Raw genomic sequence first — 27,007 nt, 5'->3', positions numbered from 1 at the left:
TCAGATCCGTTATTCAGGCCCACCTTGAATTCGATTACAGTGTTAGCCAGGATCACAGCCTCATAGGGTGTTCCCCATGGGAAAAGACGCCCAAAGGAAAATAATATGTTGGTTCTCAGTGTAAGGAAGGGATACTGCTTTATATAAGTAAATTAAGTGTTAGTTTGTTAAAATTTTAAAATAAGTGTTTTTTATATAAATGTTTTTTTGAAGTAGATAATATTTTTTTAAAAAAATATAAAATTATTTTTTAAGCAAGAAATAATTTAGACAAACCTATTAATAAACATAAAGTTACTTATTTTATTAACATAAGTGCTTATTTCAATAAATAAGTTTAACCAAAGTGATCCTAAGTTGGCAAAGTTTCATATAAATTAAAAGTTAATTAATTAAGTGATTGAACCTAGTGATTAATGTGATGAAATTTTAAAGTTAAAATAATTGTGGTAATACTTGAATTCAATTGAAATAATTTTTAACCATACTTTATTTATCATCTGATCGAATTTCAGATTAATTATGCCTATTTCTCTTGATGAACTAAAAAGTTAAGAAAAAAAGTTAATATTTTATGACATGATTTTATTTAATTTTGATATATAATATGTTACTTAAAACATAAGTAATTTTCTTATTATATTGAATATTTAGTAATGTCTAAATCATTTATAATTAGATATGTAATTAATCAATAATTTAATATAACATAAAATGTGTTCATACTTGGTGTTGAGAAATACCAGTAGTTACTATCCCATATGAATGCATTATAAAAAAAATCTGGAGTCTGATCGTTATGCAATTATTTTGTTTGCTACCAGGGGCACATAAACGGTTTATTAATGTGCTTAAAAGCTACTACTAGCATAGTAGCCACGCATTTTATGGATCTTTCTTTTAATCTTCTGTTTCCCCCGTAATTGACTGTAACCAAGATCTTGTCATGCCTTAAAAGTACAAAATCACCGGCTAATCATGCAGACGCAGTGTGCCAGTGTATTAAGCCAAACGTTTATCACTGCTCTTTCTTTAACTTTCTGTAGCATTATTAATTATTAATTTCATTGGAAACAAGATTTGAACTACTATAGTGTCTAGAGAAAGCTCCTGAACAGACATTAATAAAACGAAGAATAGAGAGATCACTAAATTTTTTTGGGGTGCAACTTGACAACAGTGAAATTTTTAGCCATCAATGTCAAAGCCAAATGTACTGAAGAGAGGGAGAGACATTAATGAATGCATTTCTTTAATTTTCTTTTTCTTTCGTGCAAGAGAATTGCTGGAACATGACGCGGGGTATTAGCATTATTATATTATATCAGTATAATAATAGCTACAAAAATGACTTTTGTGGAATCTGTTGTGGCCGATGGTGTTTTGTGCATAATTTTTCCTTATTAATTAGCATGGAGAATTCCAAAGCTCTGCATTTTTAACCTTGGATACGCTTTCCAACACTTCTGAAGGGAGAATGTCGCCACAAACCACTACCATTTTGGTTTCCAGATCTACCTTGTATGAGCTCACTCCTGTTGAGAAGTAGAAAGAGGCAGTTATTAGAAAATATAAATACTCTTTCCGTTTCTATATCCAAAATCCAAGTTTAAAACAATGCTTGTTACTTTTTATGATAAGATTTAATTTATAATGTTTTTTGCATTAATTATTTTTAGATTATAAATATTTTTAATTTAAAGAAAAAAAAAATATATTGATAAGCAATTAAAGTAAAAAAATACTAATTATAAAAATAATTTTTAAAAAATATAAATTTAAAATAAATTTATTACTATAAATTAAATTAATTATTTTTTTAATTTCGATAATATTAGAACAGAGGAATTATATATTACCACAAACTGATGATAAGTGTGTGAGAGAAAACAATGATAAAGTTGACTTTTTTCACATATGGCTAGCACTTAATCATATGATTCATGAAGAATAAAATAATCTATCTTCTCTCATGGACAGTTGGACAACCTCTGTTTCTATCACACCCTTCAATAATAACCAATCAGATTTGGTTTTGAGGAATTGTTGAAAGTTGAAACAAACACACCATTGACCATAGCAAGCACAAACAACCAAAGAAAGAAAGTTACTCCTCTCTCTAATGTGTATAAATAGTATAGTAATTAAGATTTAATTATTCATTTCGTTTTTTTTATAGTTTTGCTTATTTTAAATTTTAGTACTTATTTGAGAAAACTATAAGTACTTTCTAGTTCCTACAATTGCATATAAGTTTTGGTTCTTGACGCTGACATGAGAAAAGAATTTTAGACAGTGTAAAACTGTCACAGAAAACTACTCCATGCAGAGACTAAAATGTACAGTTTTCTTGTATAGAGACCAAAAACTTTTAATAACAAAAATAGAGACAATTATACTGTGAATAGTTTAACCAATAATTAATCATATCAATTCTCGTGTTAAAATAGTCTTATCTAAGTAAAATATCTTTATTAACTGTACTTTACAATTACAATTATACATCTACTAATGCATTTGTTTCTTGATAATATGATTGGAAATCATAATTAACATTTTTTTAATATTTTAATGTGACAAATAATGAGATAGAGAAATATTTTAAAAATGACAAAATGAAACTGATGAAGTGAAGTGAAGGAAATAAAGTGCAAATAAGTCAAGCCTACTCTAAGAGTAGGTTATTTTATATGAAAGCTATGAAATCTATACTTTAATATGAAAAAGAAAAAATGTAATGTGCTCTCACCTTCCAGCTTTGAGATATGTTTCTCAACTCTTTTTGCACAGCCATGGCAATGCATGGACACCCTCAATATCACTATCTGCACATTGAGCAACAGGAAGATATGATCAGATTAACCCATAGAATACAAGCTCTCTAATTCAAACCAACTATATTTTCTTCTTTTCTCCCCTGGAATGAGAAAAGAGTGACTGGTGTTGCCAAAGACACTTCAAATATGGAAAAGAAAAAAGAAAAGAGAAGCCTCACCTTGGGTTTCAATTGAAAAGCCAATGTCTGCTTTCCATTAACTACATCCTTCAGCCTTAGTTTATGATCACTGTCACTTGCAATCAAAGGCTTACTCTCAAACTCATCTTCAAATTCCATGGAATTTACACAGAAGCAGGTGTTTGAACAAGAAGAAATACAGAACTTGTCCAACATCCAACTAAGTTTCCCCATTTCAACTTTTTACTGGCAAATCTGAACTGAAAGAACCTCTCTGCTCTCACAACTCTAACCTCCCTTGCTCAAGTCTCAACCAATGACTTGAATGACACAAAATCCATATCAGCTGGTTTGCTGTAATACCTTATGTTAAGGAGGAGAGGGAGGAAAAAACAAAGAAGCTTAAGGTCAAATTGTATTGGGAAAACCAAACTGCACAAAACCCAATGAAATTTATCCTGAACAATAATAGAAAAGAGACCCAGTGCGATTGGAACTTGTCATGTGATGAACCACTAATTAAAACACTGACCAAACTAAAATTCAATGAAGACACAAGATACCAACCATTTAGTGTCATAAAAGGAGAAACAGGGTTTGAGAAGCGTCTCATTGACTGTTTTAGCTATTGAAGAACCAAATACTACGTATCAGAAGAGGAGAAACATGATTCATGATCAAAGATGAGAGATAATAAAAGGATCACAGGAAGGGAAGTGGAAGTGACAAACTTTATGTGTGAATGTGATGGGACTTAGCCCAAGCTGGAGGAAAAGAATATGTATATACTATAATATTCAATTACAGATCCATGTGGATAAGTGTAACATCCAAATTAATGAACTATAACCATGGTAAAAGGTCAAATATTAAAGGAACAAAGTCGAGGCATATTTGGTAATACAACTGTGACGCAAAGTGAAGACTAAAGACAAAAGAAAACGCATGGCAATACGGCATAATCGGGAATTCTTTAAAGTTTTGAGCATTATATTAGATCCTTTTAATTAAAAATGTTCATGCATAGTAAATAAACTTTCCGCATATAGCAACAGTGCACATTGCTTGATTGACATCTTTCTACATTGTAAATTATACATAATTGGAATAAATACGACTGATTGAGAGACTTTGCATGCTTAATGTATTAACATTCCAAATTATGTCAGTAGATAATTTTATATCAATAAGTGCAAAGGGAAAAAAATGATACAATAAGTAAATCTGATTCATTGAGAGACCTGAATGAAGCAGAATATGTTGACGTCTTTGTCTATACCTTGAATGTAATAGTGCAAAATGGGACAGGCTCCATTGCATTATTGGACACTATTAGCTCAGAAGTGTTTGCGAATTATTGTGTTAAATAAATGGTCCTTTCTATCTACAGGTTGGTCCATGTGATAGTGAATCCTTTAAAAAATGGAGCAGATTGAGGAATTTGACAAAGCTAAGGGCAAAGACACTGGTCAGGAGCATGTGTCAGTCACATGAGCTTAATTTGCTTCTGCGACGATAAAAGCAGAGTGAGGAAGTTACTTGTGGTGCTTTTTATATGAAGTTCAGATTATATAATAATATATACATGCACCAAACACAAACATATATAAAAAGAAATTGTGTATGGGATTTGCTTAGTAAGACTCAACTATTGTAGAGACTATTGTGATCTGAATTAATAACATTAACAGGTAAGAATTATATAATAGTGTGCGATATAACAGTATATACATATCCCTAATTGGTTGACTATAACAAAGGAATCCACCGCTATGGACCAGTCAACATGCTACGTTATTTTCTTTCTCTCTTACCTTTAATTTAAACTTTATGGAAAATAACATCTTTTGCTTTCTCTCTAGCTTCTCTTTCTCCATTGAAATGATTCCACATTTTACGAGATGTAAAAGTGAAAGCAACATTATAGAAAACGAGAAACATGATTTTTGCATATTACTTTTTATAACATGATATTTAGTTCTTAAGTGTAAACTTTGTATATATGGATGTATATGATAAAGTTGCACAAAACACTTCTTAATTTATAAAAACCAATCTCAATCCTATTTCTATAGGTGTCCTTTTGACGTATTTGTGAGTTGTTACACGCTGCCACAGCTTTCTTCAGCCTGCTTGGCCTTCATTACCCAAGTGACTTCACCTAACGCTAGCTACCTCTATCGAAAGCAAACAGCCATTATCTTGTGTACGTGAAAAGAGCAGGTCGTAGTCGTTAATTGCTTTTGGAAACGGGCTACCATATTAAATGGAAGAGTTCTTAACGTGATATGTAAATGAAATAATTAATAGTATAAAGGGATTGTTAGTTACATGCAAAGTTAAGGGCATGGTATTCTATTAGGGCAGTGAGCAAGCATGCTAAGGAGTACTGTATTAACTCTGTGTTTAGATTGTAATTTAAAGCTTCTCAAAAAAAGAAATACACTTTCTTAAGAAGTAAGTATTTTGTTTCACTTAGATAAACGCTATTTACGTGTGAACGAAACTTTTATGCAAACACATCTTAAGAAATTCATCACTAAATGGGGCTAAACAAGAGCTCAACATTAAATTTATATCTTATCAAATTTAAACAAAATTATGTATATTACATCTATAGTTTCTGAATATTTTGATATCATTTAAAAATGCTTATGCCATTCAAAAAATACTTGTTAATTTTGAAGTATAATGAACTCCATGGGGCAATTGGTTGTCTAGTGAAATTGCATGTGAGCCAGTATCATCTACTAATTAATTAAAAAAAGCAATGATTGTTGTGTTAGCGCATTGATGATGCCATACTTGGGACATATCCATCTGGAACGTACTGTTAGAATAATTCTCCCATGCACTGAGCCACCGACTAAACCTGTCACTGCTCAGTGCTCACTTGCTCTCAACTTCATATGTAGCGACCTCAAGGAGCAAAACCCGTGCTTCACGCTAGTAATGGTAAACCGGAGTACCAGACAGCGCATTAAGTATGGATCAAAAAAATAAATAAGAATTCTATATGGTAAATTGATTATAAATTATTTTAAAATAATTATTATAAAAATAATATTTTATTATATATAATATTTTTTTTCATTATCAATGTCTTTAAATTAATTTCTTAAATCTATTTTCTCGAATTATAAAAGGAGAAGTATTTCTTGGTTTTGAAATATTTGTGTTTTAAGTTTTTCCATTTATAGATTTTGCTAACCCCGAATATATCTCGAGCAATTAAAATTTATTTAAGGGAATAATTTTTATGAATAAAATACTTTATCATATATATGTGATCAGATTCTAATTAGATTATTTGTGCATCATATTATGTAAAGATTTCAAATATGATTAAACTTGTTTGATCTTAAAAATTTAATTATTTTTACTTAATTATATTTTAACTTACTAAGATTTTCTTTTACTATGTAAAATATCTGTGAATAAATTAAAAAAATGATAAATAGGTCAATTTGTTTCTAAAAATGTGCGGTTTAATTTATATTTTTTATTTTTTGAAATCAATTTGTAATCATATTACATTTTCAAAAATGAATTTGATTATTTATTACCTTTTAAAAAAATGACATTAGATAAAACATGAAACTAAAATGATGAGACTCGCTTATTAGACTCTTTTCTTCTTCTATCTCCTTGCTCCTATTGCCGGACGAAGGAGGGATTAATTTTTTCTTTCGTCCATCCATTTTCAGTATAAACAAACAAGTCTAAATATTGTAGAAGTACAGAAATAATTATGTAAGATGTTATAACCTCTTCTGATTTTTTTCTTTCATTATTATTTTCCATTAAATATGAGCACCTCGATGTTAACTGCATGATGTTTTATCCTCCATTTTCAAATTTAAACATCTGCCACGCACAAAGAGAAAAGGAGACAAGAACTATGAGTAATGACAGATATCGTTTTCCGAGAAAGGCGGAAAAGTTTCTGAAGTACGAGCAACATACGTTAAACACAGCTTGTTTGTTTAAACATACCGCATTTGTATCTTTCAGACTTTATACAATTCATCATTCAGAAAGGACATCATGAAATAGGAGACGGAAAGTGTAAGTGAACTTCAGAAAAGACACTCAAAAACCAATCACCGGTTTAAAAGCAGATATTATTACATTTTCCTATTCAATTATAGCAAAGATGGGTGTTATTATGTATGTATGCTTAATAATCCCTCTAAAGAGAAACCAATAACTGTACTCATTTGCAAAACTACAAAATCAAACTCATTAGGATCAGTCTAGTGGTAAGAAGTTTGGATAATTAATTTACATAAGGTCTTAAGATCAATTGATCAAATCTTGTTGCTGTCATTGTACACGAAAAACTGCAGAAACTGCTTACTTCTTTTGAAGGCTCATCCCATCCTCGAATATCTAGAACTAGAAGAATAATATGCATCATAAGCAGTTAGTGACACATTTAGACATACTCACAATCATAGATTGAGAAAGCAACTAATTGCCTCTGCTGAAATTTATTTTCAACATATTCTGGAGCTGAAATTTGAAAGAATAAAATCACGAGATCAATGTAAAAGCATTTCATGCATGGCTAAGATAATGGAACAAATTTTTCTTACCAATTGCTTTTATCTGGAAAGCTGGTAAAAGGGAGCTATGAGTTCAATAAATCTTTTCGCTTTTAGTAGTGGTACACGCTGAATTATAGAAACAAGCAAATTATTTGATTAAACAGGCAGTATAACTGTGTCGCAAAAATATTTCAACAACATGAGTAACTTACCATTTAATTAACATAGGATTAATCAGCAACTACAATGACAAGAATTTATAATTTCCTCTCTTTAGGATATATCTTAGGAGATGTGAAATCTCATACCAAAATATATCATCTTGTTATGCTAAGATGATGATTGAAGAATAGGATCACAAATGTGCAGAAACAGGCAAAATAATTGGAAATCCTATTGATATTCACTCTTATCTCAGTGAGAATTACAGAAGAAGATTATGCCAATTCCTAGGATTAGAGAACCCTTGCCTCACTACTATACTAACTTCTCACAATCTATCCTTTTTTGGAATTTCTCTATTATCCCTTTTTATTATGTTTGATAACTGTAAAATAATTGTACTTTGATAATAAAAAATTAAGTAAAATTGTTCTTTAAAATGATTATTTAGTTATTTGTGTTTAAATTGTTAAGAATTGATGTTTTGTCGAATTCTGACTACAAATATAAAAATTGGAGGCGCTAAAAGTAAAAGCTGAAGAAAAAACACAAGAACGAAGAAATCTGTAACAAGGCCCAGTGCGCAGCTTGCGCTAAGCGAGACAGAAGACACAGGCACTAAACGAGACATTAAGCACGAGAGTCAGAACTCGCGCTCAGCGCACGACTAAGAGAACAAAGCACACTAAGCGAGAGGAGCCCGCTAAGCGCGCGATCCATTAGCGCTGAGCGAGGAAGGACGCGCTAAGCGAGCTTACGAAGGTTCAAAGCCCACTCCAGCAGCTATAAATAAAGAGCCTGACCAAGGGAAAATGACACACCAAGTCTCAAAGCACTCACTACTACCTAAAGCCTTGAGAACTCTTCATCTCCTTTCTTTTATCATGTTATCCCTTTCTTTATGCCCTCTCATTGTACAGTCCTGGTTAAACCCCCAGTTAGGACTTGGTAGGCCTAAAAAGTCAAACGATGTATGATGTATTCACTGTTTATCAATGAATACCAGGTTTTTCTTATCTTATTATCTTTTTTGTTTATCTTTTCCTGCATTATTCATCTTTTCATTCTTTTAGGGGTTAGATGCTCGAAAAAGGATAACTTCTAAATAAGATTTAAAAAAAATATGCATGCATTAGTTTTAGGGGTTAAACGCTCGGAAAAGAGGGTAACTTCTAATAGAACAAAAAGAAAAGATTTTATAAGAGAGTCATTGCTAGACATAGAATAATCATTTTATGCTCATGCATTTTTGCAAACATCTAAAATTCATACTTTATGCATTTTTATTTGTTGAGTCTTTACAAAGGAATTTGGGAGATATATAAATAAAATAGGCTTGTCATCCTGAAAAATCAGGGATAAGTAAATGAATAAATGTGGATAGGATAAAATCACCTGAATTGATAAAGAAAAATTCTAAATTATACATCCTAAGCAAATAAGGCATGTTAGGTCCTAACATTTGTATTTCATTGAATTTCCTCTTTGATTATTCTACTTTTAATTCTTCTACTTTTTAGTATTTATAATTCACTACTATTGCTTCCTATTCTTTCTTCTATCCTTCTTTTTTTATTATTTTCCTCTTATAAATTGAAAAGTATTTAATATAAGTACAATGTAAAATTCCTGTGAAATTCAACACTCGAACTCTTGAGACTTTATTACTTGAACATTTGATACACTTGTCAAAAGTTTAACAATGTTCTTCCCCATCCCTTCCTGTTTCCCTCTAATCAATTCAGTTAGAGATTCTCATTAATTAATCATCACAAAATAGTAATAGATACTAACTCATTAAGTTCACTGTCAGAAACAACTGATTCAAGCCCTACTTACCCTCTATTATCGGTCCTATTTCGCCTAATATACACCTTATTAATTTGGAGGTTTGCTATTAGCTAACAATATTCCCCCTGCCCCCCAAACTTTCACCTTATCCTTGAGGCGAAAACAAGTTTTCTGGCAAGGCTTTTCTTTTTCTGTCCTTGGTTACTAACTAGAACACTAAACTATGGTCTGATATGGGGCTCGAAGATATGTACAGCTTTGTAAATGTACCATCACTAAAGCTGTTGCTAGGATGGGATTTTTTTTAAAAAAAGTTGAACAAATTTGAGATGCATCAGTGTGAACTACCAGGAAAAAATTATGGACTGCCCCCCTAATCTGAAAGGAAGCTCTTAAAGCTCCAGAAAGATACCATTTCCTCTTCCAACCAAATCATGTCCAAAGTTAGTAGTTTGAGGTCAATGCATCTATAAGTTTGCTGCCAAATATTTAGATAAAAATTGACGATATTCATTCCCAGAGGATGTAAGGTCAATTGGTGACTGAAAAGTGGTAAAGAAGTTTGAATTGTACATGTGATTGGACTTTGTTCAATAACACGATACTGTGGTGGTAGAGGAATTCTATTGTTATAGTCCTCAATTGAATTAAGCTGATAGATTTGATTGGGTTGCAAGACGATCTTTCCACTCGAAAATTCGAGGAGAAATCAGGCTCAACACATTTAGAAAAAATAAACTCTTAAAAATTAAGGTTTAAATTTTTTGGTCCTATAATTTCATAACGTGCAATTTTGGTTTCTTTAAAAAAAATATTACACATTTGATTTTTCAAAATTTATTAATTTTGGTTCACCCTTGGTATGTCGCCAATCTTTTAAGTTTTAACAGAAATTACTGAGCATGAGACGGGTTGAAGACAAGTTATCTCTATTGTTACTCACCAAAATATTCATTAGGGTCATTTTCTTTCAAGAAACGGTGCATGTCAATAAGTGAGCGACCAAGTATTTTATGCCCAAAACATTTCAGCAATTCTTGTACATGTTTTTTTTTTTAATAAAAAATTGTCATATTATATTGGTTTTTATTTTAATAATTCTAGAATTTGTAATTCCAGTGTGCCCATGATTCTCAATTTTTAATCCTTTTTACATTATTTTTGTCAGCTTGGATTCCCCCTTATCATTGTTAATTTTTCTACCACCACAGTATCAGCTTAATATAAAAAAATCAACCCGTCAATTTAAAAAAACATGGGAACCCTATTGGATTTGGACATATGAGACGAAAATTCGAGGGAAGTTTCAAAATTTTATTTGGATTTTAGGACGAGATTCGATTATGTCACAGGTTGTTCGTAAGGATCACTTCACAAAAGCAATATTTGCAGATTAGTTAATAATAGTTAGATATTTCCAGTTTAGTCCATCCCATGATTCGTTGGTCATGGAAAAGGTTTCGTGACATAAGTTTCCTTCATCTTATTCTTGGAATTTTGGGTACCTGTGACTGTGCGATGCACATAGAGTGGGCTGAGGTTTTGTAAAATTCCAATAAATATTTAAGAAAAAAATAATAAATAAAATCAAATTATGTAGTAATTCTTATAAGAATTCTCATGTTTAACTTGTTCAAAGCTGTTTTTAGTTTATACATAAAAAAATGTAACTTGTAGAAAAAACAATTTATTTCATTTTTTAATTTTCTTCTCTTATAAAACTTATTAAAAAGTTATTTAAATATGGATCATATCACTTCAACAGCTTTGTATGTACAGTGGATATTGCTGTTTACTGAGTCTTGAAAAGAAAGAAACTGAATATATTCTTATTCTTATAAAAGAAAAAGAAACTGAATATATCTAAACCAATAAATAATAAATCACCAGCAAGTCAGATATTAATTCGAGAAATTTCAGTTAAACACGAAATGAATTCGATCATCTAAATACATTATAAAATTTTCAAATTTTTTTATACTAAATTATGAAATCAAAATGGTTATTTCACATGGTCCATCCACCCGAAAATTCTCCTTAATTAAAGCTTAAACTAGGGAAGTTTAAAAACCATGCAGTGTGGCATTTACATTTTAGACGAAACATGATATCTTCATACGTATGAGACACAATAGAGATGAGTCCCTTATCTTGTTACTTACGAAAACGGATAACATAATTTGTTATTTTCTCTGCAAACCTGGGATAAATTTCTCTTTCAAATGCAAGGACTAATCCAGAAACTTGAAAATAACTGATAAGTCCATCATAATCGATCCATAGAAACAACGTCCCTAAAAGAAAAATCTCTAGAAGTTGATGTTTTATTTTGAAATGAGGAGCATTGAATAGAATTTAGAGTCGCCATGTATGACCACAGATGTAGACTCTCTCTCACACACAGCTGGAGGCTGTCCTAACAAATTAAATTTAAAATATAATCGACTTTTTCAAATCTCTGTTTCATGCTGTTGCGCTAAATCTCTCTCTGAACTCTGAACTCTGAACTGCACAAAGCCGTAACTAATTTCTCAGTTCAGAAAGATCTGCTACTCTCTCTCTCTCTCTCTCTCTCTCTCTCTCTCTACTTTTAGAGCGTTATAATAAATATAAGCTGCATAAGTTGAAGACTCAGCACCGATTCTTCTTCGTCTGCTGCAAATTCAGGTTACTACTTCTCATTTTATTCGTTTCCTTTTCCTCTTTTAGGGTTTCAGAATATCACCTCCACTGCACATTTTCTTCTGCTTCTTAGCCTAGTCTTTGATTATCAGATCTGGTGTTTTTACACTCTTCGAAGTTGCTGCCTGTGGAATGGAATGTTCTAGATTTTTTTTTTAATTTTTTTTTGTTTCGGAGCATTCTAGACGCATTATGTGGAGTTGAACGCGGATGATGTTTTATTACTCTTTAGCCTTTGGAGCAATCTGATTTTGCTTTATTGAGTTTTGTTTATTTTCGTGAGTCATTGACGTGTTATGTTATGTGTTCACAGAAGTAGAGATGGCAAGTCGAGTGAAGGAAGATGAGAAAAATGAACGAATAATTCGAGGTCTTCTCAAACTCGCACCAAATCGAAGATGCATTAACTGTAACAGCTTGGTAGGATTTTTTCTCTCCCTTGTTATATTTCTCTCTCGATCTTGTTCTGAATTCAGCGGATTGAGATATTGTTAGGTGCTCTTTGAGTTAGTGACTTGTCTTACTATGTACCATTGAATTTGAAAGTATACTACATTAGTTTATAACATTTAAAATGTAGTTCAGGTGAGGGACATTGATACGATATACAATCAATGGTAATGCACCTAAGTGTGTGGAATTTTGGTGTGACCCAAGGTCATTAATGTTAGATTCACCTGAACTCTGTTATCATGGGAAAGTCACTTCAAACAGATTGCTTGCTAGAAACAAAATGGTCTGACAGAAGGAATTGTATGTTTGTTTAACCGTCCGCAAATAATTGCACACATTATGACAGAAAATGCGAGAGCAATTTCTTTTTTGCTTTTGGCTGAATATCCGTCTGAGGTGCAGCAAATGGATAAACACGCCAGATAATGACATGCTGTTTCTTGTTGTATTTGAATATGCTAGAGTGGATGGCACAAATAGTATGATTTCACCTGCATATGGCATGTCAACCAATACAAAGGAGTCTTTCATTTAAGTGTCAAACTGTCGATTATTGAAAATTATTGTATAGTTAGATATTGCAATCTTTTCAAGTGAGGCTTTACTTGGTTAATAATATTTTGGTTTTTGGAGTTTTAATTATTAAACAAGGAACTTCCGTATCAAATAATTTATGAGCTTGTTCTGCCTTGTGCCTTCATTAATATTGACTATAAACAAGTTTTTACAAAATATGTGTGTCTAATAATTAGGAAGCAGTTTTGGGGAAAAAAAAAGAAAAGAAAATATGTGCTCAGGTTTTCTGTAATATCATGGTTGTAGCCTGTTAAAATTGTTCGGATGATAGCAGTATGCAGTACCTATCAATAGTCTCTAGATTCCATGCAAAAAAGGAGCCTTACATGAAGAGAATTTGTATACAAGATACGATGCTTCTATTGGGCACGTTTATTGTCATTTTTAGACTTCGATTTAAGAACCAGTAATCTCTACCAACTTTTAGAGTGCTGTTCTGATTGCATTCTTCTGAACCTAGCTAGGAAATTTTTGAATTTGATGTTGAGGTTTGAGACTAGTTTGTTGCATTAAATCCTTTTTTCTTTCTCTCTTGTTAGGGACCACAATATGTGTGCACAAATTTCTGGACGTTTGTTTGCACTAACTGTAGCGGAATACAGTAAGTACTTACAATCTCTTTGCTTATGGTATTATTGTTAAAATGTCTTGGCTTTGAGGATTGATAAATAGATATTCTTTAAGGTGCTTTGGAAACCCACTGTACTGACTAGTATTTCTCTTTTTAATGGACTGGAGTTTAAGTTTTGTCATGTGCCTTTGGATAACACTTAACAGGCTTTCTATATGTTTTCTTCATGATCTTCTACTCCACTAACAATGAAGCTTGAAATGTCTGTATGTATACTGCTGCATGCATTTTTCTTGTACTTTCTTTGTATTGTTGTAATGTTTATGGATGGATTGGAGTTCATAAATTGTACACCTAAAAATGTCTGATTTTTCTTTGGCAGTTTTGTCCAAATTGTAATTATTTTAAATATTCTATTGTACTAGAGATAGGACAATGTTGTTTCAGACTTCAGTTTACTTTCTTCTCAACTGCCTTTTGTTTAATTTCCAGCCGAGAGTTTACACATCGGGTAAAATCAGTTTCAATGGCTAAATTTAGTGCACAGGAAGTTAGTGCACTTCAAGAAGGAGGAAATCAGGTGTGAATGCTTTTGTGTGCTAAAACTTGCTCTAGATATCTTAAGTCTTACTCATGTTAAGTTGATAGCACCCTGCAATTAACACATTTCTTAAGTTGATTTTCATTATATCTAATATTTGCAGCGTGCAAAGGAAATCTATTTTAAAGAATGGGATCCACAACGTCATTCTTTGCCTGATAGCAGGTAAGCATTTGCTTGTTAGCTTTTATGTATAATCGCAGGGTGCATTATTCTGATTAGCATTCTGGTGCCAGCAATATTGACAGGCTCCGGGACTTTATTAAGCATGTTTATGTGGATAGAAGATTCAGCGGTGAGAGGACTTATGACAAACCTCCAAGAGTAAAGGTACTAAAGTGTTTGTTTTCTTCTTTGGATTTACAATTTTAAACACATACGAAGTAGTCTATCACAAATTCGATTTTAACCTATGAAGCACTGATGCATGACACAAATTCAACACCAAATTTTAAGAATTGTAGGACACAACATATATGTGCACACACCCAAAATTGAAAATCAAAGTAATATATATATGTGTGTGTGTGCGCGTGTGTGCCAAAATGAAATGGGTACCTCCGAACCTGACAAAAAACACTGCTGCCTTTTTTTTATTTAAAATTTCCTTATTAGTTTAAAACAGGTTCCATCTCTTTTTAATAATAATAATAATAATAAAGTAGTCCAGTGCTGCTGTGTTGTAGCCATATTGCAGCCGAAAAATTAATTTTGAGTCACACACATATGGACACATTTTGTTAGTCTGCCTCTGCCATGTTGGATACGTGTCCATGCTTAATTAATTTAACTAGTACACTGTTATACAGGGTGACAAGGATGATTTCCATGAAAACAAGAGGACAGAGACTTATCACAGAAGCCCTTCATATGAGGACACACATGAACGTCGTTACAGTGACAGGTCTAGTCCTGGTGGAAGAAGTCCTGTATATGATCAAGAAAATAGGCAATATGGTGATTACAAGAAAAGCCCTGGTCGTCCTCCAATAATCAATGATTGGCGTCGAGAAGATAGATTTGGGGATGGATGGAAATTTGAAGATCATAGAATATCTGATGGAAATCATAATGTGGAAAGTACTTCTCCTGAGCAAACCAAGGATCTGGATTCTTCCAGCCCACCTGCAGTCCGACCTGTTAGAGAGATCTTGGGAGAAAATGTAGTACCTCTTCGAATAAGTGAACCACCCAAAACAAACAGTGGACAGGCTACTAATGGCTCAGCACTCACACAGGTGAAGTTATTACTGATGATGTTCCATATGCTTCAACCATCTGTGTTGGGAGTTAGGACATTTAATACACTGTTATAATAGTTAGTTAGTAGGAGGGGTTTTAGTTAGGCGGATTTTCTAGGTAAATAGCTAGGAGGAGGGTGGAAAGGAATGGGATTTTGATTAATATCTTTTTTGTAAAATGAGCAATGCTCTGTAAGCATCAAACGAACATGGTAAGTGGCAATAAGCATGAACATCAACATGTTCATTTATAGTTCGATTGGACAACACTTATTAATCTATGTAAGTGATGTGGCTTGGTATTTACTTTCTTTACTACGAATTTCATGGGATGACCTTCCCCCTTCCCTCTCCCCCTTTTACTTTGCAAGTTTCCCAAAATTGATTTTCTACCCAAAAAAAAATCTAAATTGACTATTGTAATTGCAGAGAACTTCATCTTCCAGTAGCTTAGCATCCAGCAATGGAACCCCTGCAGAAGTTAAGCTTGAGACTATTAAGAGCCTTATTGATTTTGATGATGATCCTGAACCACCTGTTGCTTCAGCAATTCCTCAAGCCCCGCAAACTACTGTGGCTAAACATGGGATGCCTGCAAATTCCAATGATAATAATTGGGCCTCTTTTGATGTTGCTCCTGAGGCAAAAGCACCTCAGGGTCCTTCGAATATAAATCCACTTGAATCCATGCTGACACAATTGTCAGTACCAGTATCTTTACCTTCTCATGTTTCAAGAGCCCAAGGTGATTCCCATGTTGCAACAGCTAATTCTGGGAGCTGTGCGACAAGATTATTAATATTCAATGACTCTTCTGTTTCTCGTGCAGGACCTTTGACGGGGTCAGCTCTTACCACTACTGCTGCAGGAGCTCCAATTGTTAGCAGCTTCTCAACATTCCCAGCCAGTGGTGCTTCAGTAACATCTTTTGGATTAACAACAGCATCAACTCTCAATAATGCAGGACAGTGGGCTACTTTGCAGTATCAGCAACAGCAACCTTTGCTCACTGCTGCTGCTAGTCAGCCTACTATTCAACAATCCACTCCACCAGTTGGTGGAGCTTTGAATAATCAGGTTTGTCTTATTGAGTAATTGTCTCAAATGTTCTGTCTATTAATTAATTAATTCAGATGTGGTATTTGTTCACCCTTTCCTGGAATTTTCTTGCAGCCCTGGACTGTACCTTCTGTACAAGGGCACGCAAACACACCAATGCCTCATGCATCGCACCTTGTCCCAAAGCCTGCCAATGAGGCTAAATCCAGTGTTGTTTTACATCCTTCTACAGTAGACATAAAACCAAGTGGAAGAAGTGAGCTTCCTGAGGTATTCTTCACTCCATATTTTACTTCATGAAACATCTATATCGTGCAGATATTGTGTGTATCTATTGTTTATCTAAGGGGAGTAGTTGTGATTTCTGCAGGATCTATTCACTGTAAAATATTCACCGTTCCCTGCTCCAGTCCCAGGTTGGCAAATGGGTCCACCACCTAGCATGGGTATCTCAATTCAATACAATAATGCAGTGGTACTGTTGCAATCCAACTTATTAGTTTGCAACTTTATCTTAATTTGTTGCTTCTAACTAGTAGAATAGTATGACACATATCTCATAATTTTCTTCCAACTGTTACAGCCCATGCCAAGTTATGCACAACCATCAAAATCAACAAATCCATTTGATGTCAGTAGCGAACCAACTCCAGTTCAAGCCCCAATGGTATGTGACTTTCATTGATATACTAGTGTTTAATGTTCCCAGTGATACACTACACTATTGGTCCTATTTTGTGTAAACCATTTATATTTAATATTGTTGATTTAGGATTTAGGCTCTTCTATAAAGTGCATTATGGTGGTTTGGATTTGCCCACTATTGAGTTATTAACTCAAATGTATTTTTTCATCATTAATTACTACAGTGTATATTACTTTCTGAAGTTTGATTCTTTCTTAGAGGTGCCTCATAGGAATATATTTTCTGCGTTTTCTTTCTTTGATCATCTGGCTTTGAAAAAGCTGGAACATTGAAGTATGATATGCTGACTTTCTAATATGTTTATTCACCAATTAATTGCATGTTTTGGTTGATGCTTTATGGTTGGTGTTCCTTTTTTTTTATTTTTATCAACAAATGTTAATTGTTAGTTTTTTGTTAGTGGGGGGAATCAAACCCACAACCATTTCCTCTCTACCTTCTCCTTTTACCATGAAGCCAACCTTATAACTCCTATGGTTGGTGTTCCTTGGTTGCAGTTTCCTTCCATGTCATCTTTGCAAGGTGCTCTGCCTAGTGTAACGCCTTCAGCTACAATGCACCCATCAAACATGGGTAATATATCTCATGCCTGGAATCCACACTCATCATCACCATCTTATGTATTGCCTCCTCAAGCACAAACTCTTGCACCAGCAATGGGACTGGGTATGCCTATTATTACTATTTCCTCAGCTACTTTATGCCAAGGCAATGCTGCTCTTTATCTGTATCCTAAACCGTGTTAAAATCTCAGGGGCATACATGGGACAACAAATGGCAACTAACATGCCAATGCCAAGGTAAGTAATTGTCCTTTAGTCTTGATAATCTTTACTGTTTGCATGGGCTATTTTAGGTGAGATGATTTCTTTTCTCTTGAAATCAATCTTTTGGGTCCAATCATTCGTAAAATGGCCCATGTTGGAATAATAAAAGTGAACCCTGTATTCATTAATAACCCATACTTTAGCATCACATATTAGGTGTGATTACTGAAAACTGAGTTTTATCTGTGCAAGGAGCAATTTGTTGCTAGTCTGGATAGGGTCGATAATTATTGGTTGTGGTTGGCCATTACTTTTCTTTCCACTTAAGATTTATAACTGAATATGTAGGCATCAAGGAATTGGGAGTTTTGCCACCGAGGCAACTGCTTTTGGATTCTCAAATCCAGATCAACAGCTGACTGGTAGGTTGTCAACTGCTGCTACCCCAAACACCTACCATGCAGGAGGGAACCCTTTCGGATGACCTAAAGTTTTTGTCTGCTTGGACTCTTTTTAAGTCATGCATCGATTTGTTGCACCCTGTACAAACATGGTTGAACTTTCTGGCGTTTTTCAGTCAAAACGAAACACTCATCAAGCATATTGAGAGATTTATGTTCAGTTACCACACGCCTGTGGGTTCAAATTCAAATATTTGCACCTGGCTTTGTAAATTGTTTATTGTTATAGGAAAGATGAAAGACAAAATCTGCTTAAGGGAAAAAGGGGAAAAGAGGAAATTACGGAGACACTAATATTGTGGAGATAAAGGTGTCCCTAGTATCATTTTTTCAGATTTTTCTGTATTGTATTATTTTGTAATCTCATAATTATTGTAAGGTCTTTCTATTCGTTGAGGTATTGTTAAATAATTGTCAGTTTGAGTTCTATGCCTCTATCTGTTTATTTATTGATGTTTTTATTAGGAAACTTGAAAGAATGGATGTTGTGTTTTTATTAAGAATTTAATTTAAATACACCGATAGTGTAAAATTTTTATACATTATTATTCAATCATGTATGGTAAGGTTTTAGGTTTTTTTTATAATTATTTTAAAAGTTATATATAGAATAATTTTAAATTGATTGATAGTGTAAAAACATTTTTACATTAACAATACATTTTTTTAGGAAATTTTTTTATCATAATTTGACTTGCAATAGAAGTTGAAGTGAGAAACCATGAATAAAATGAACAATTCTCCTAATATATAGGTTACATCTAGGAGTAAGTGAAAGATGAATCACATCAGAAAAAAAATTGGTCACTGCAACTACTCTAAACTTGTTAGGAAAGAATACTTATCACTTTCTCTATTAATAGGAGTGAAACACCTTACATTCTAGGACGCCGGCTAGTGTGCGTAACATCTAAGGGCGAGAGTGAGAGTTTTATAAGGTATGGACAGTGCGAAAACAATTAGGACCGTTAGATGTGCATTTTTTATAATCAATAGTTAAAATAAGTAGTAAACTACCATGTAAATATTACACTGGAATAAAGTTGATAAAAAAAATAAATTTAATAAATGGCTGGGATTTTTTTCTCTCTCTTTCCCAATCCCGGCAACTAATCTACCCCTCACTCCATCTTCATTCTTTTACACACCCAATTCCAAAAACACCATCCACAAACAAAAGTTGGATCTTTTTTAAAATACTTTTCTGAATCTTAGATAAAAAAATTGTTTGAGAAAAAATTTCACCGTTTAATTTATTATATCATAACTCTTGTGAGAAGATAAACAAGGAACATGACAGAACAATTGCAGAGAACAAAAGGTTACAGAGAAGAAAAAAAAGAGAAAAAAATCAACAGCCTTATCATTGCTTCAATGACTTCCATAGATCTAAATTTTTTTATGCAACAAAATTATTACAAAGAACAAAATAATTACAAAGAAAAAAAAAAAAAACCACCTAACCACCGCAACCCAAGGCGAAACTCACGACGAACCCATTGCGAACAACCTGTGAACCACTTGTCATTTGTGCACTATTAATCTTTCTAAATTTCTTATATTGAATATCTAATATCCAATTTCATTTTTATGTATATTCCTTCAAAACATTATTACTTTTTAATTCAAATTTTGAATCTTAATGTACCATGTTAAATTGAAGATATTTTTTAGATAAATTCATAATTTTTTTTTTAAGATAATGTTTACTGTTTGCATGGGCTGTTTTAGGTTAGTTTACTTAAATTTAAAAATACCGATGCAATTTAAGAAAATCTAGCAATATAGTTATAGTTCCAAGGGTTTGCAAAAAAATTCCTTTCCAGCACCCCCAAGAAAAAAGTGTTTTTTTTTCTTTATGATCGCTTGGATGGTGGAGTGAAATGACCGGATATCTATGAGGTGATAGAATAAATCCAACCAGTATATATGCATTTGTGCCAGACCCATTGCTTCTGTCTAGTGTCCATTGAAGAAGAATCGTTTCTGCAGAGAATTCCCTTGATTTTGCAATTGCTATTCTTTTTCATAGCTGCATCTGAGATATGGAACTATCTGAAGATCTTTAATCCTTGAAAAAAATATCAAAACTAGAATGGTTTGTGTTTCGGACGCGTTCTTAAGTAGAACCAGTATGTCTGCTTTTCCATATGATTGGGGCTATCAGCATCCACACTGTCAAAAGATACAAGTATCGTTTCGTTGAGCCTCAATTGTTCAAGAATTATATGGAAAAAGTTACTAATAAAGCAATGTTAGAGTTTAAGATATTATAGCTTCTATTATGCTTAGATAAAATTCAGATCTTCATGCCAGACTTGGTTTTACTAAAAATACTTACAATATACACAAACTGCCAACCATTCATTTACTATTCTGACCCAGGTGCTGGTCCAGCCCACATCAATCGTCCATCTGCAGAAAGAATATAGGTAATTACATCTTGTGAACTTGCTATAACATGTATGAGGGCACTGAAAGAAGGACAGAATCAACTTCAGATGAACTTGCTACTAGCACTATAAAAGAATATCATTTCAGTAACAACATATTCGAGGTGACACTGCTGAGTGCTGATTGACTATTGTATCACCCTGTTAATTCCTCTAAAGTGAAAGGAGATTTACTTTAGAGGATTTTGAGGATAAAATACAGTTACAATCATTGATAAAAAGAATGATAGTGCCATGCAAATAAGACACCTCTAATACTTAATGGGAATCACATTTATTGGGTTCTAGGGCATCTTGATTTGTATTTGATTAATTGATCATTTGCCTATCATCAATTGGAAATGCATTTCTTTTGTTTGCCACGCATTTTTTTCTCTTGGGACGAAGAAAAACAAGAAAACTCAGTAAGATGCAGATAACATGATATGGGCCAAATACAGGAGGGGAGGAGACCACCATACTTTCTCATAGAATGATGACTATTCCATCCAATCAATAGCATAGCAAAGTACATTGCTCCTGTGGCAAAAACAAAATGGAAGAAGCCATAACCATAAGGTACATCATCCTGTGCTGGTGGAGTATCATCCTTCCTGAACTGCAGGGATCTGTCAGATATGTATCCAGAACATAATGTCATGATTCAAGTTAAATTCAAAGTAACTAACCTGAAAGCATTTGGAGTCTATGCCTGTTGAAAATGTCGCAATAACAATTGCTAGTATTGCAACAACAAAGCTCTGCCAACAAAAGCCATTGACACAGGTCAACCAGTCGTGAAAAAGAAATTGGGTTTGTACATTTCAAAGATTTAAAAATAAATTACCAAGCAATCATAAAGATATGATGATGTTTACAATCAAAAGGTGAAGTTATTTTTTCTTAAAACGAGTTTAAATTTTTCATAATAGACAAGAGACATTGAATTGTATTTTCTGGGATACATGTACACGAAATGTGCATATAACTGAGCTAGAGACTCAAGGTCGAATATACAACAAACTTCAATTTTCAGTGTAGCAATAATAGCTATATGTTACTCTCAAAAAAGAAGATAGAAATAGAAATATATTACAATGATGCTTAGCCAGTCTGTTTTGGTTGCAGAGTCTGACTTCCTGATGCAGTTTCCTCCAGCAGGTTCACTGCATGCAAAAATATTCTAAGTTCAAATTCAATAGAAATGAAAACGGGCAGTTAAGAGAGGTTGCATAAGCAATAAATGAATAGATAAAAAATAGATAAAGGTTCCTTTCTTTTTTTTTTTTTATCGTTTTACTCCCATGCCTTCTTTGGTAGACATATTACAATAAACATTAGAAACTAAATGCATTGGGCAGCAACATCGATACTAATCCAAAACTATCAAGCAAAGATTGGTAGTCCTGCCTTCTAATAGCGCACCAACAAAGGAAGACAACATAAAGCCCCATCAGCCCTGGAGTTAGAATGCCAGCATCAACCTATTGCAGATAAAGTTAGAAATTTAACATCTCAGTCTTGTACGATGAAGTGAATTGAGCAAGACAAATAGAACTTACTTTTGGATGCAGAGACACACTTGTCATAAGTTGGAGAAGTACTAGCGTCCAAGTAATGAAGAAAATGTTGAGGAGACAAGATGGCTTTGGTGCATACCAAATGTACATCAAAATGATCCCCATCAGACAGACAACATATGCAGTCGTTGCAAAAAACATCACATGGATTCGGCTGCATGAGAATTGATGATTAATGCACATAAGCATTTACAAAAATATGGAATATACCAAATAGAGAGCTAATAACTAATAAGGATTTAGAAAATGAATATTTTTTTTTCTCCTTATGTCTTTATACAAGCACAATAATCAATTATTTAATATCCAAAAATCAGGGAAGCATGTTTTAATTAAAAAAAACCTTCAAAGTTTATATAGCTACTATTTTCTCAAGCATATTGTTCGTGCTCAGGAAGCATGTTTTTCTGTTAGTTCTTTAACTGATGAAATCTTACCATCTTGCTGCAAATTTTTCTGACTCACAACATTCATTCAGCCATGTAATGAAGCTGATTATGCTTATCAATTGAATAAGGAGGAAAACCCTGAAAAAAGAATATAACAACATTTTAAATATTCACAGCTCAGTTTAGAAAGAATGGCATGACTAAATTATTTGTAAGGGGTTAAAACTGTACCCTGCACCAAAATGAGCCACCTCCCCTGCCAAAAGAAATGTATCAGAGGAATGGCAAGCTTGTAATACCTACGTTTTGATATTTCAGAGGATCCATTAATTCTAGGAGGTTTGTTGAAAATACAATTTACTGACCGTAAATCTGAATAAATTCAGAAGGGAGTAGAAATGGAATGACAGTCGTGACCACCCAGAGAGCAATCTTGACTGACCACCATCCAGAGTGCCATGTATCTCTCACATTGTTCAGTTTAGAAGTGCGAGCAGTAGACAAAAACATTATGATATAAAATATCTGAACTCGGATTAAGGTTCACTTTTAAATATTATAGGACTAAGCCATTGACCTAGGATTAAGTGACATAGTTATGATATAAAATTTACTTTTAATTTATTTTTTCCACCTAGCATAAACAAACATAAACTACTGGTTAATAAAATTACTAATTGTTTCTTTTCTACAAACCTTATGCATAGTGTTTATCAACTATTTTCATGCATATAATTGAAAAGGATACAAAGCAACCCAGGTTCACACGCAAAACACCTTCAGCATCCAAACAGTCTTTTCCACCATTGCATCCTTTTAATCCTGTAGGCTAAATATATTAGATTTTAAGTTAACGGCATCATATGAAAATAGTATGCTCAACTTTAGATGAAAGGGAACATGATCTCAGTCGTCCCATGAGTGTGCATGAGATGCATCCAATAATTTCTCTTGATTGAATTGAATGATTTAAGAAGTCCGACTTACTAAAATAGAGGGATAACAGGTCTTTTTACGCTTCAGAATTTGCAAATTAAATGCTTGCTTATACCACTTTGGTCAACAAACAGTTTCATATTGAATACATACCAAGAAGTACATTGTCATGAATTGCTGAATATTTTTCACTATATCTAATTCATGTTTATAAAATAATGCATGCATTCAGATGAGACGTCAGATTTGCAGGCTAAGATGGTGAATCTCAAGGGAACCAATAGGCCGCAGTATTAAGAAAAATATTTCAACGTATATAAAATACTAACGGAATATTTAAGCATAAGAACTGGATCAGAGAGAAGCATTAGAAAACTAAATGTTATGGCGGTGAGATGTGAAAAGAAAAAAAAAAACATAACTTGAAGGATTTCAGAAATCTTACTCTTCATTTCTGTTAAAGCACCACGACCATAATCCCGTGCAGCCCATGCTAAAAGATTTGCCACAAGAAAAATCAAGGCATAGGCATATCTTGCCATCCAAGGATTAGATGCATTTCGGAATTGACTGCACCATGAAGAATCCTTAGATATGATACGCCTCTCGTTACCACTGTTGCTTTCCCCAACTTCCATCTCTTCTTCTACACAACAGTGCTACGCAGTGCATGAATGGGCGTCTTTCCCTTAAGATCTTCTATTCCATAATTCTCTGTACTGTGTTATTCGGAAAAAAAGACTCATCTATATATGTTATTATAGCTCCATTACTATTTAACTAATCCTTAAATGAAATAAGAGAACAACAACTTAAATCTTGGTCAAATTTAACTTATGGTTTTGTCTTGACGTAACTGGAGAATAATAGTTGTTTCATTTGGTGGTGATTAGTGAATAGTGATAGTCATTTCATTTCAGATGTCCTGCTTGTCATTCCTTTTTTGGACCAACCATTCCCGATCAATCATAGTAGAATAAATTCTAATTCCGACAGTTTAAATCGTACGTCAAATGTCTTTCCACAATTTCTCATCTCTTTAGCTCTCAATAATAAAGTGGACAACCGTAGAGATAACTCTCTCCCCCCAAATCACAAAAAAGAAAAAAAAAACCTCTCTCCCCCTGAAAATAATACTAACACAAGCAGTACTCATTAATCACTTACAAGCACTTGCATAAATCATAATTCATAACTGTGACGGGAATGTACGTTTACGTAAAAACGCATCAACCGTGTGAAGTTAGAACTCACAACCGACTTCATTGTCCCAGTTATTATCTCAACAGAAATACATTATGACAATGTCCTCTAAAAAAAATGAAACATATATTAAAAAACGCAAAAAAAAAAAGAGAAAACACTTTAATTTCGGAAACATCTATCAATATTTTGGTAGTTAATTAATACAACTTATCAACCAATTTTAATATCATTTATTACTTGAACATTCACCACAATATATATATATATATATATATATATATATATATATATATCATTCATCACTTGAATAGTCAATAAGTATTTAAAAAAAATCAGGATGAGGAAAATAAATAAATAAAAGCGAACCTCAATTATCAGTGCTGGAGGCTTTTTTTATTTGTTAAAATATTTGAAGCAGTTGAGTGCACCGGAGTGATTCGTTTTCCTTTACCTCGAAGTAAGAGTCTAAACTTTGCCTAATTTTCTCGGCAAACAAACATCATGCATATGCATTCAGCAGATTCTGCGCGGAAATTAAGGAAATGCCTACGAAATATGCATAGAATTAAGGTCACAGAAAATGAACATGAAACTTTGATCCAGCCAAAACTGTGAGGAAAAAAGACGTAGAAACAGAGTTTTCTATCCATTGACAAAATGCATATAGCTTAATACATTGGAACCTGGAGAAAGTAATGGAGGGCTTGCAATTTGCAAATGAAACTGAGAAATGAGAATCGCTTGTCGCAAAAGCGAGGAATCTAAGAAATGAATGGAGAAATGCAAGTACCTGCAAAAGAAGAAGATCAGAGCAATGATGAAGAGGACACGCAGATCTAGTTAGAGCCAACACTGAAACACTGTTTCTTGCATAGACACGGTTTCATTCTCTTTTAGTTTTCGATTTCGCTCTTTTAAGAGAGATTTTTTTTAAAAAAAAAATGACAAAGAGAGAGGGAGAGGGATTATTGCTTTGCTTTGGTAGTTCTGGTGCGTGCTTTTGGGCCTTAATAGAAATTAAAAGATGAGAGAGTTTGCTTTTGGTTTGGTGGTTTTTCTTTGCTTTTCGCCGCTTTTCCTTCTTTTCTATTTCCCGCCGTTAAGTTTCTCTTTCCTTCCCCAACAGATTGGTGTTCCTTTCAATGTATTCATCTTTTTTTATATTTATTTATTCATTTCTAATTCACCCTTCTAAATTCCTCTATATGCTTTTTTCTTTTTATAATTAAAGTCCTCTATACGTTATACTTAAATAATACTGTAGTACTGATATATCACCGAACACTTATCTCGAAACCCAATCTTCAGAACTTAGGTGCATTAAAATTTAGTCTCCTGGAATAGGGTGGATCAAATGTAAATATAATAATATTTCATATGAGCAAAAAAATATTTAATAATATTTTATTATTTTATGGGTTTTGACTTTTGACTGATGGATGGATTGATGATTTTAAAAGATGGATTGTATAAATATATAAAATTTAATGAGTATAAAATAACTCTTAATATTTTAAACAATTAAAATGAATAAATAAAAATGATAAATATTTTGATTCATTAAATATTTAACATATTTCTAATTAAAAATAAGTATCATTTACTATTTTTTGTCTAAAAATAAGAAGGTTGTAAAAAAGTTAATTGAAAAAATAAAAAATTAATAGACTATTTTATATTTTCCTTGATTAAGACTTTTCATTCTACTTAATGTATATATTAAAAGAAAAAATTAAAAAAAAAATAATGAATACAATTTTGATCTTTATACAGTATTTGGAGCATCATTAACCATTGTAGTATCTATATCACTTTGTATCGAAGAAATGATTGAAGATACTATAATAGTTAATGATATTGATAAAAAAAATGCTACATAAAGATCAAA

The 27,007-nt window shown here is 32.8% G+C and overlaps 3 protein-coding genes across 8 annotated transcripts; 1 reads left to right on the top strand and 2 right to left on the bottom strand.

Moving 5' to 3' along the window:
- Positions 1 to 1,125: 1,125 nt before the first annotated feature.
- On the bottom strand, positions 1,126 to 3,763 carry LOC114413597 (protein SODIUM POTASSIUM ROOT DEFECTIVE 2-like). Of its 3 annotated transcripts, none has more exons than XM_028378072.1 (4): positions 3,524 to 3,763; positions 2,996 to 3,319; positions 2,750 to 2,825; positions 1,126 to 1,535 (listed from the first exon to the last, which is right to left on the bottom strand). In XM_028378072.1, the coding sequence occupies exons 2-4, from the start codon at positions 3,188 to 3,190 to the stop codon at positions 1,408 to 1,410; spliced, it is 399 nt and encodes a 132-aa protein (XP_028233873.1). In that variant the 5' UTR covers positions 3,191 to 3,319; positions 3,524 to 3,763; the 3' UTR covers positions 1,126 to 1,407. The 3 variants fall into 3 exon arrangements, with proteins under 3 accessions (XP_028233873.1, XP_028233875.1, XP_028233872.1); XM_028378074.1 differs by having other exon boundaries at positions 2,996 to 3,310; XM_028378071.1 differs by having other exon boundaries at positions 2,996 to 3,763.
- Positions 3,764 to 11,641: 7,878 nt separating this feature from the next.
- Positions 11,642 to 19,005, top strand: LOC114413596 (probable ADP-ribosylation factor GTPase-activating protein AGD14). Its single transcript, XM_028378070.1, has 15 exons — positions 11,642 to 12,126; positions 12,455 to 12,561; positions 13,710 to 13,771; positions 14,234 to 14,321; positions 14,446 to 14,507; positions 14,579 to 14,672; positions 15,152 to 15,580; positions 16,013 to 16,328; positions 16,413 to 16,660; positions 16,757 to 16,912; positions 17,013 to 17,117; positions 17,226 to 17,309; positions 17,846 to 18,014; positions 18,103 to 18,148; positions 18,464 to 19,005. The coding sequence occupies exons 2-15, from the start codon at positions 12,463 to 12,465 to the stop codon at positions 18,597 to 18,599; spliced, it is 2,094 nt and encodes a 697-aa protein (XP_028233871.1). The 5' UTR covers positions 11,642 to 12,126; positions 12,455 to 12,462; the 3' UTR covers positions 18,600 to 19,005.
- Positions 19,006 to 19,917: 912 nt separating this feature from the next.
- Positions 19,918 to 26,193, bottom strand: LOC114413594 (probable serine incorporator). 4 transcript variants are annotated; one of them, XM_028378067.1, is made up of 14 exons: positions 25,803 to 26,190; positions 25,486 to 25,665; positions 24,359 to 24,632; positions 23,726 to 23,799; positions 23,343 to 23,502; positions 23,209 to 23,233; positions 23,026 to 23,115; positions 22,571 to 22,742; positions 22,419 to 22,492; positions 22,105 to 22,174; positions 21,698 to 21,769; positions 21,491 to 21,627; positions 20,918 to 20,991; positions 19,918 to 20,751 (listed from the first exon to the last, which is right to left on the bottom strand). In XM_028378067.1, the coding sequence occupies exons 3-14, from the start codon at positions 24,549 to 24,551 to the stop codon at positions 20,696 to 20,698; spliced, it is 1,197 nt and encodes a 398-aa protein (XP_028233868.1). In that variant the 5' UTR covers positions 24,552 to 24,632; positions 25,486 to 25,665; positions 25,803 to 26,190; the 3' UTR covers positions 19,918 to 20,695. The 4 variants fall into 4 exon arrangements, with proteins under 4 accessions (XP_028233868.1, XP_028233867.1, XP_028233870.1 ...); XM_028378066.1 differs by having other exon boundaries at positions 25,910 to 26,190; XM_028378069.1 differs by lacking the exons at positions 25,486 to 25,665; positions 25,803 to 26,190 and having other exon boundaries at positions 23,726 to 23,806; positions 24,359 to 24,484.
- Between the last annotated feature and the right edge of the window lie 814 nt (positions 26,194 to 27,007).

The sequence above is a fragment of the Glycine soja genome, chromosome 5, assembly GCF_004193775.1.
Source record: "Glycine soja cultivar W05 chromosome 5, ASM419377v2, whole genome shotgun sequence".
Taxonomy (NCBI): domain Eukaryota; kingdom Viridiplantae; phylum Streptophyta; class Magnoliopsida; order Fabales; family Fabaceae; genus Glycine; species Glycine soja.
Note: the sequence above shows the minus strand (reverse complement) of the source record. Positions and strands in the feature narration are given on the sequence as shown.

Bases quoted from the DNA above. Each gene is read 5' to 3' on its own strand.
- LOC114413597 (XM_028378071.1), bottom strand. From the start codon at position 3,190: ATGGGGAAACTTAGTTGGATGTTGGACAAGTTCTGTATTTCTTCTTGT. The intron at 2,826-2,995 runs GTGAGGCTTCTC...CTCAATGTGCAG, and splicing joins CTTTTCAATTGAAACCCAAG to ATAGTGATATTGAGGGTGTC. The intron at 1,536-2,749 runs GTGAGAGCACAT...ACTTCTCAACAG, and splicing joins ACATATCTCAAAGCTGGAAG to GAGTGAGCTCATACAAGGTA.
- LOC114413596 (XM_028378070.1), top strand. From the start codon at position 12,463: ATGGCAAGTCGAGTGAAGGAAGATGAGAAAAATGAACGAATAATTCGA. The intron at 14,508-14,578 runs GTAAGCATTTGC...TTCTGGTGCCAG, and splicing joins CATTCTTTGCCTGATAGCAG to CAATATTGACAGGCTCCGGG. The intron at 16,913-17,012 runs GTATTCTTCACT...TGATTTCTGCAG, and splicing joins GAAGAAGTGAGCTTCCTGAG to GATCTATTCACTGTAAAATA.
- LOC114413594 (XM_028378067.1), bottom strand. From the start codon at position 24,551: ATGGAAGTTGGGGAAAGCAACAGTGGTAACGAGAGGCGTATCATATCT. The intron at 23,503-23,725 runs GTATCCTTTTCA...ATCCGAGTTCAG, and splicing joins GTGTGAACCTGGGTTGCTTT to ATATTTTATATCATAATGTT. The intron at 21,628-21,697 runs GTTAGTTACTTT...AGATCCCTGCAG, and splicing joins TAGACTCCAAATGCTTTCAG to TTCAGGAAGGATGATACTCC.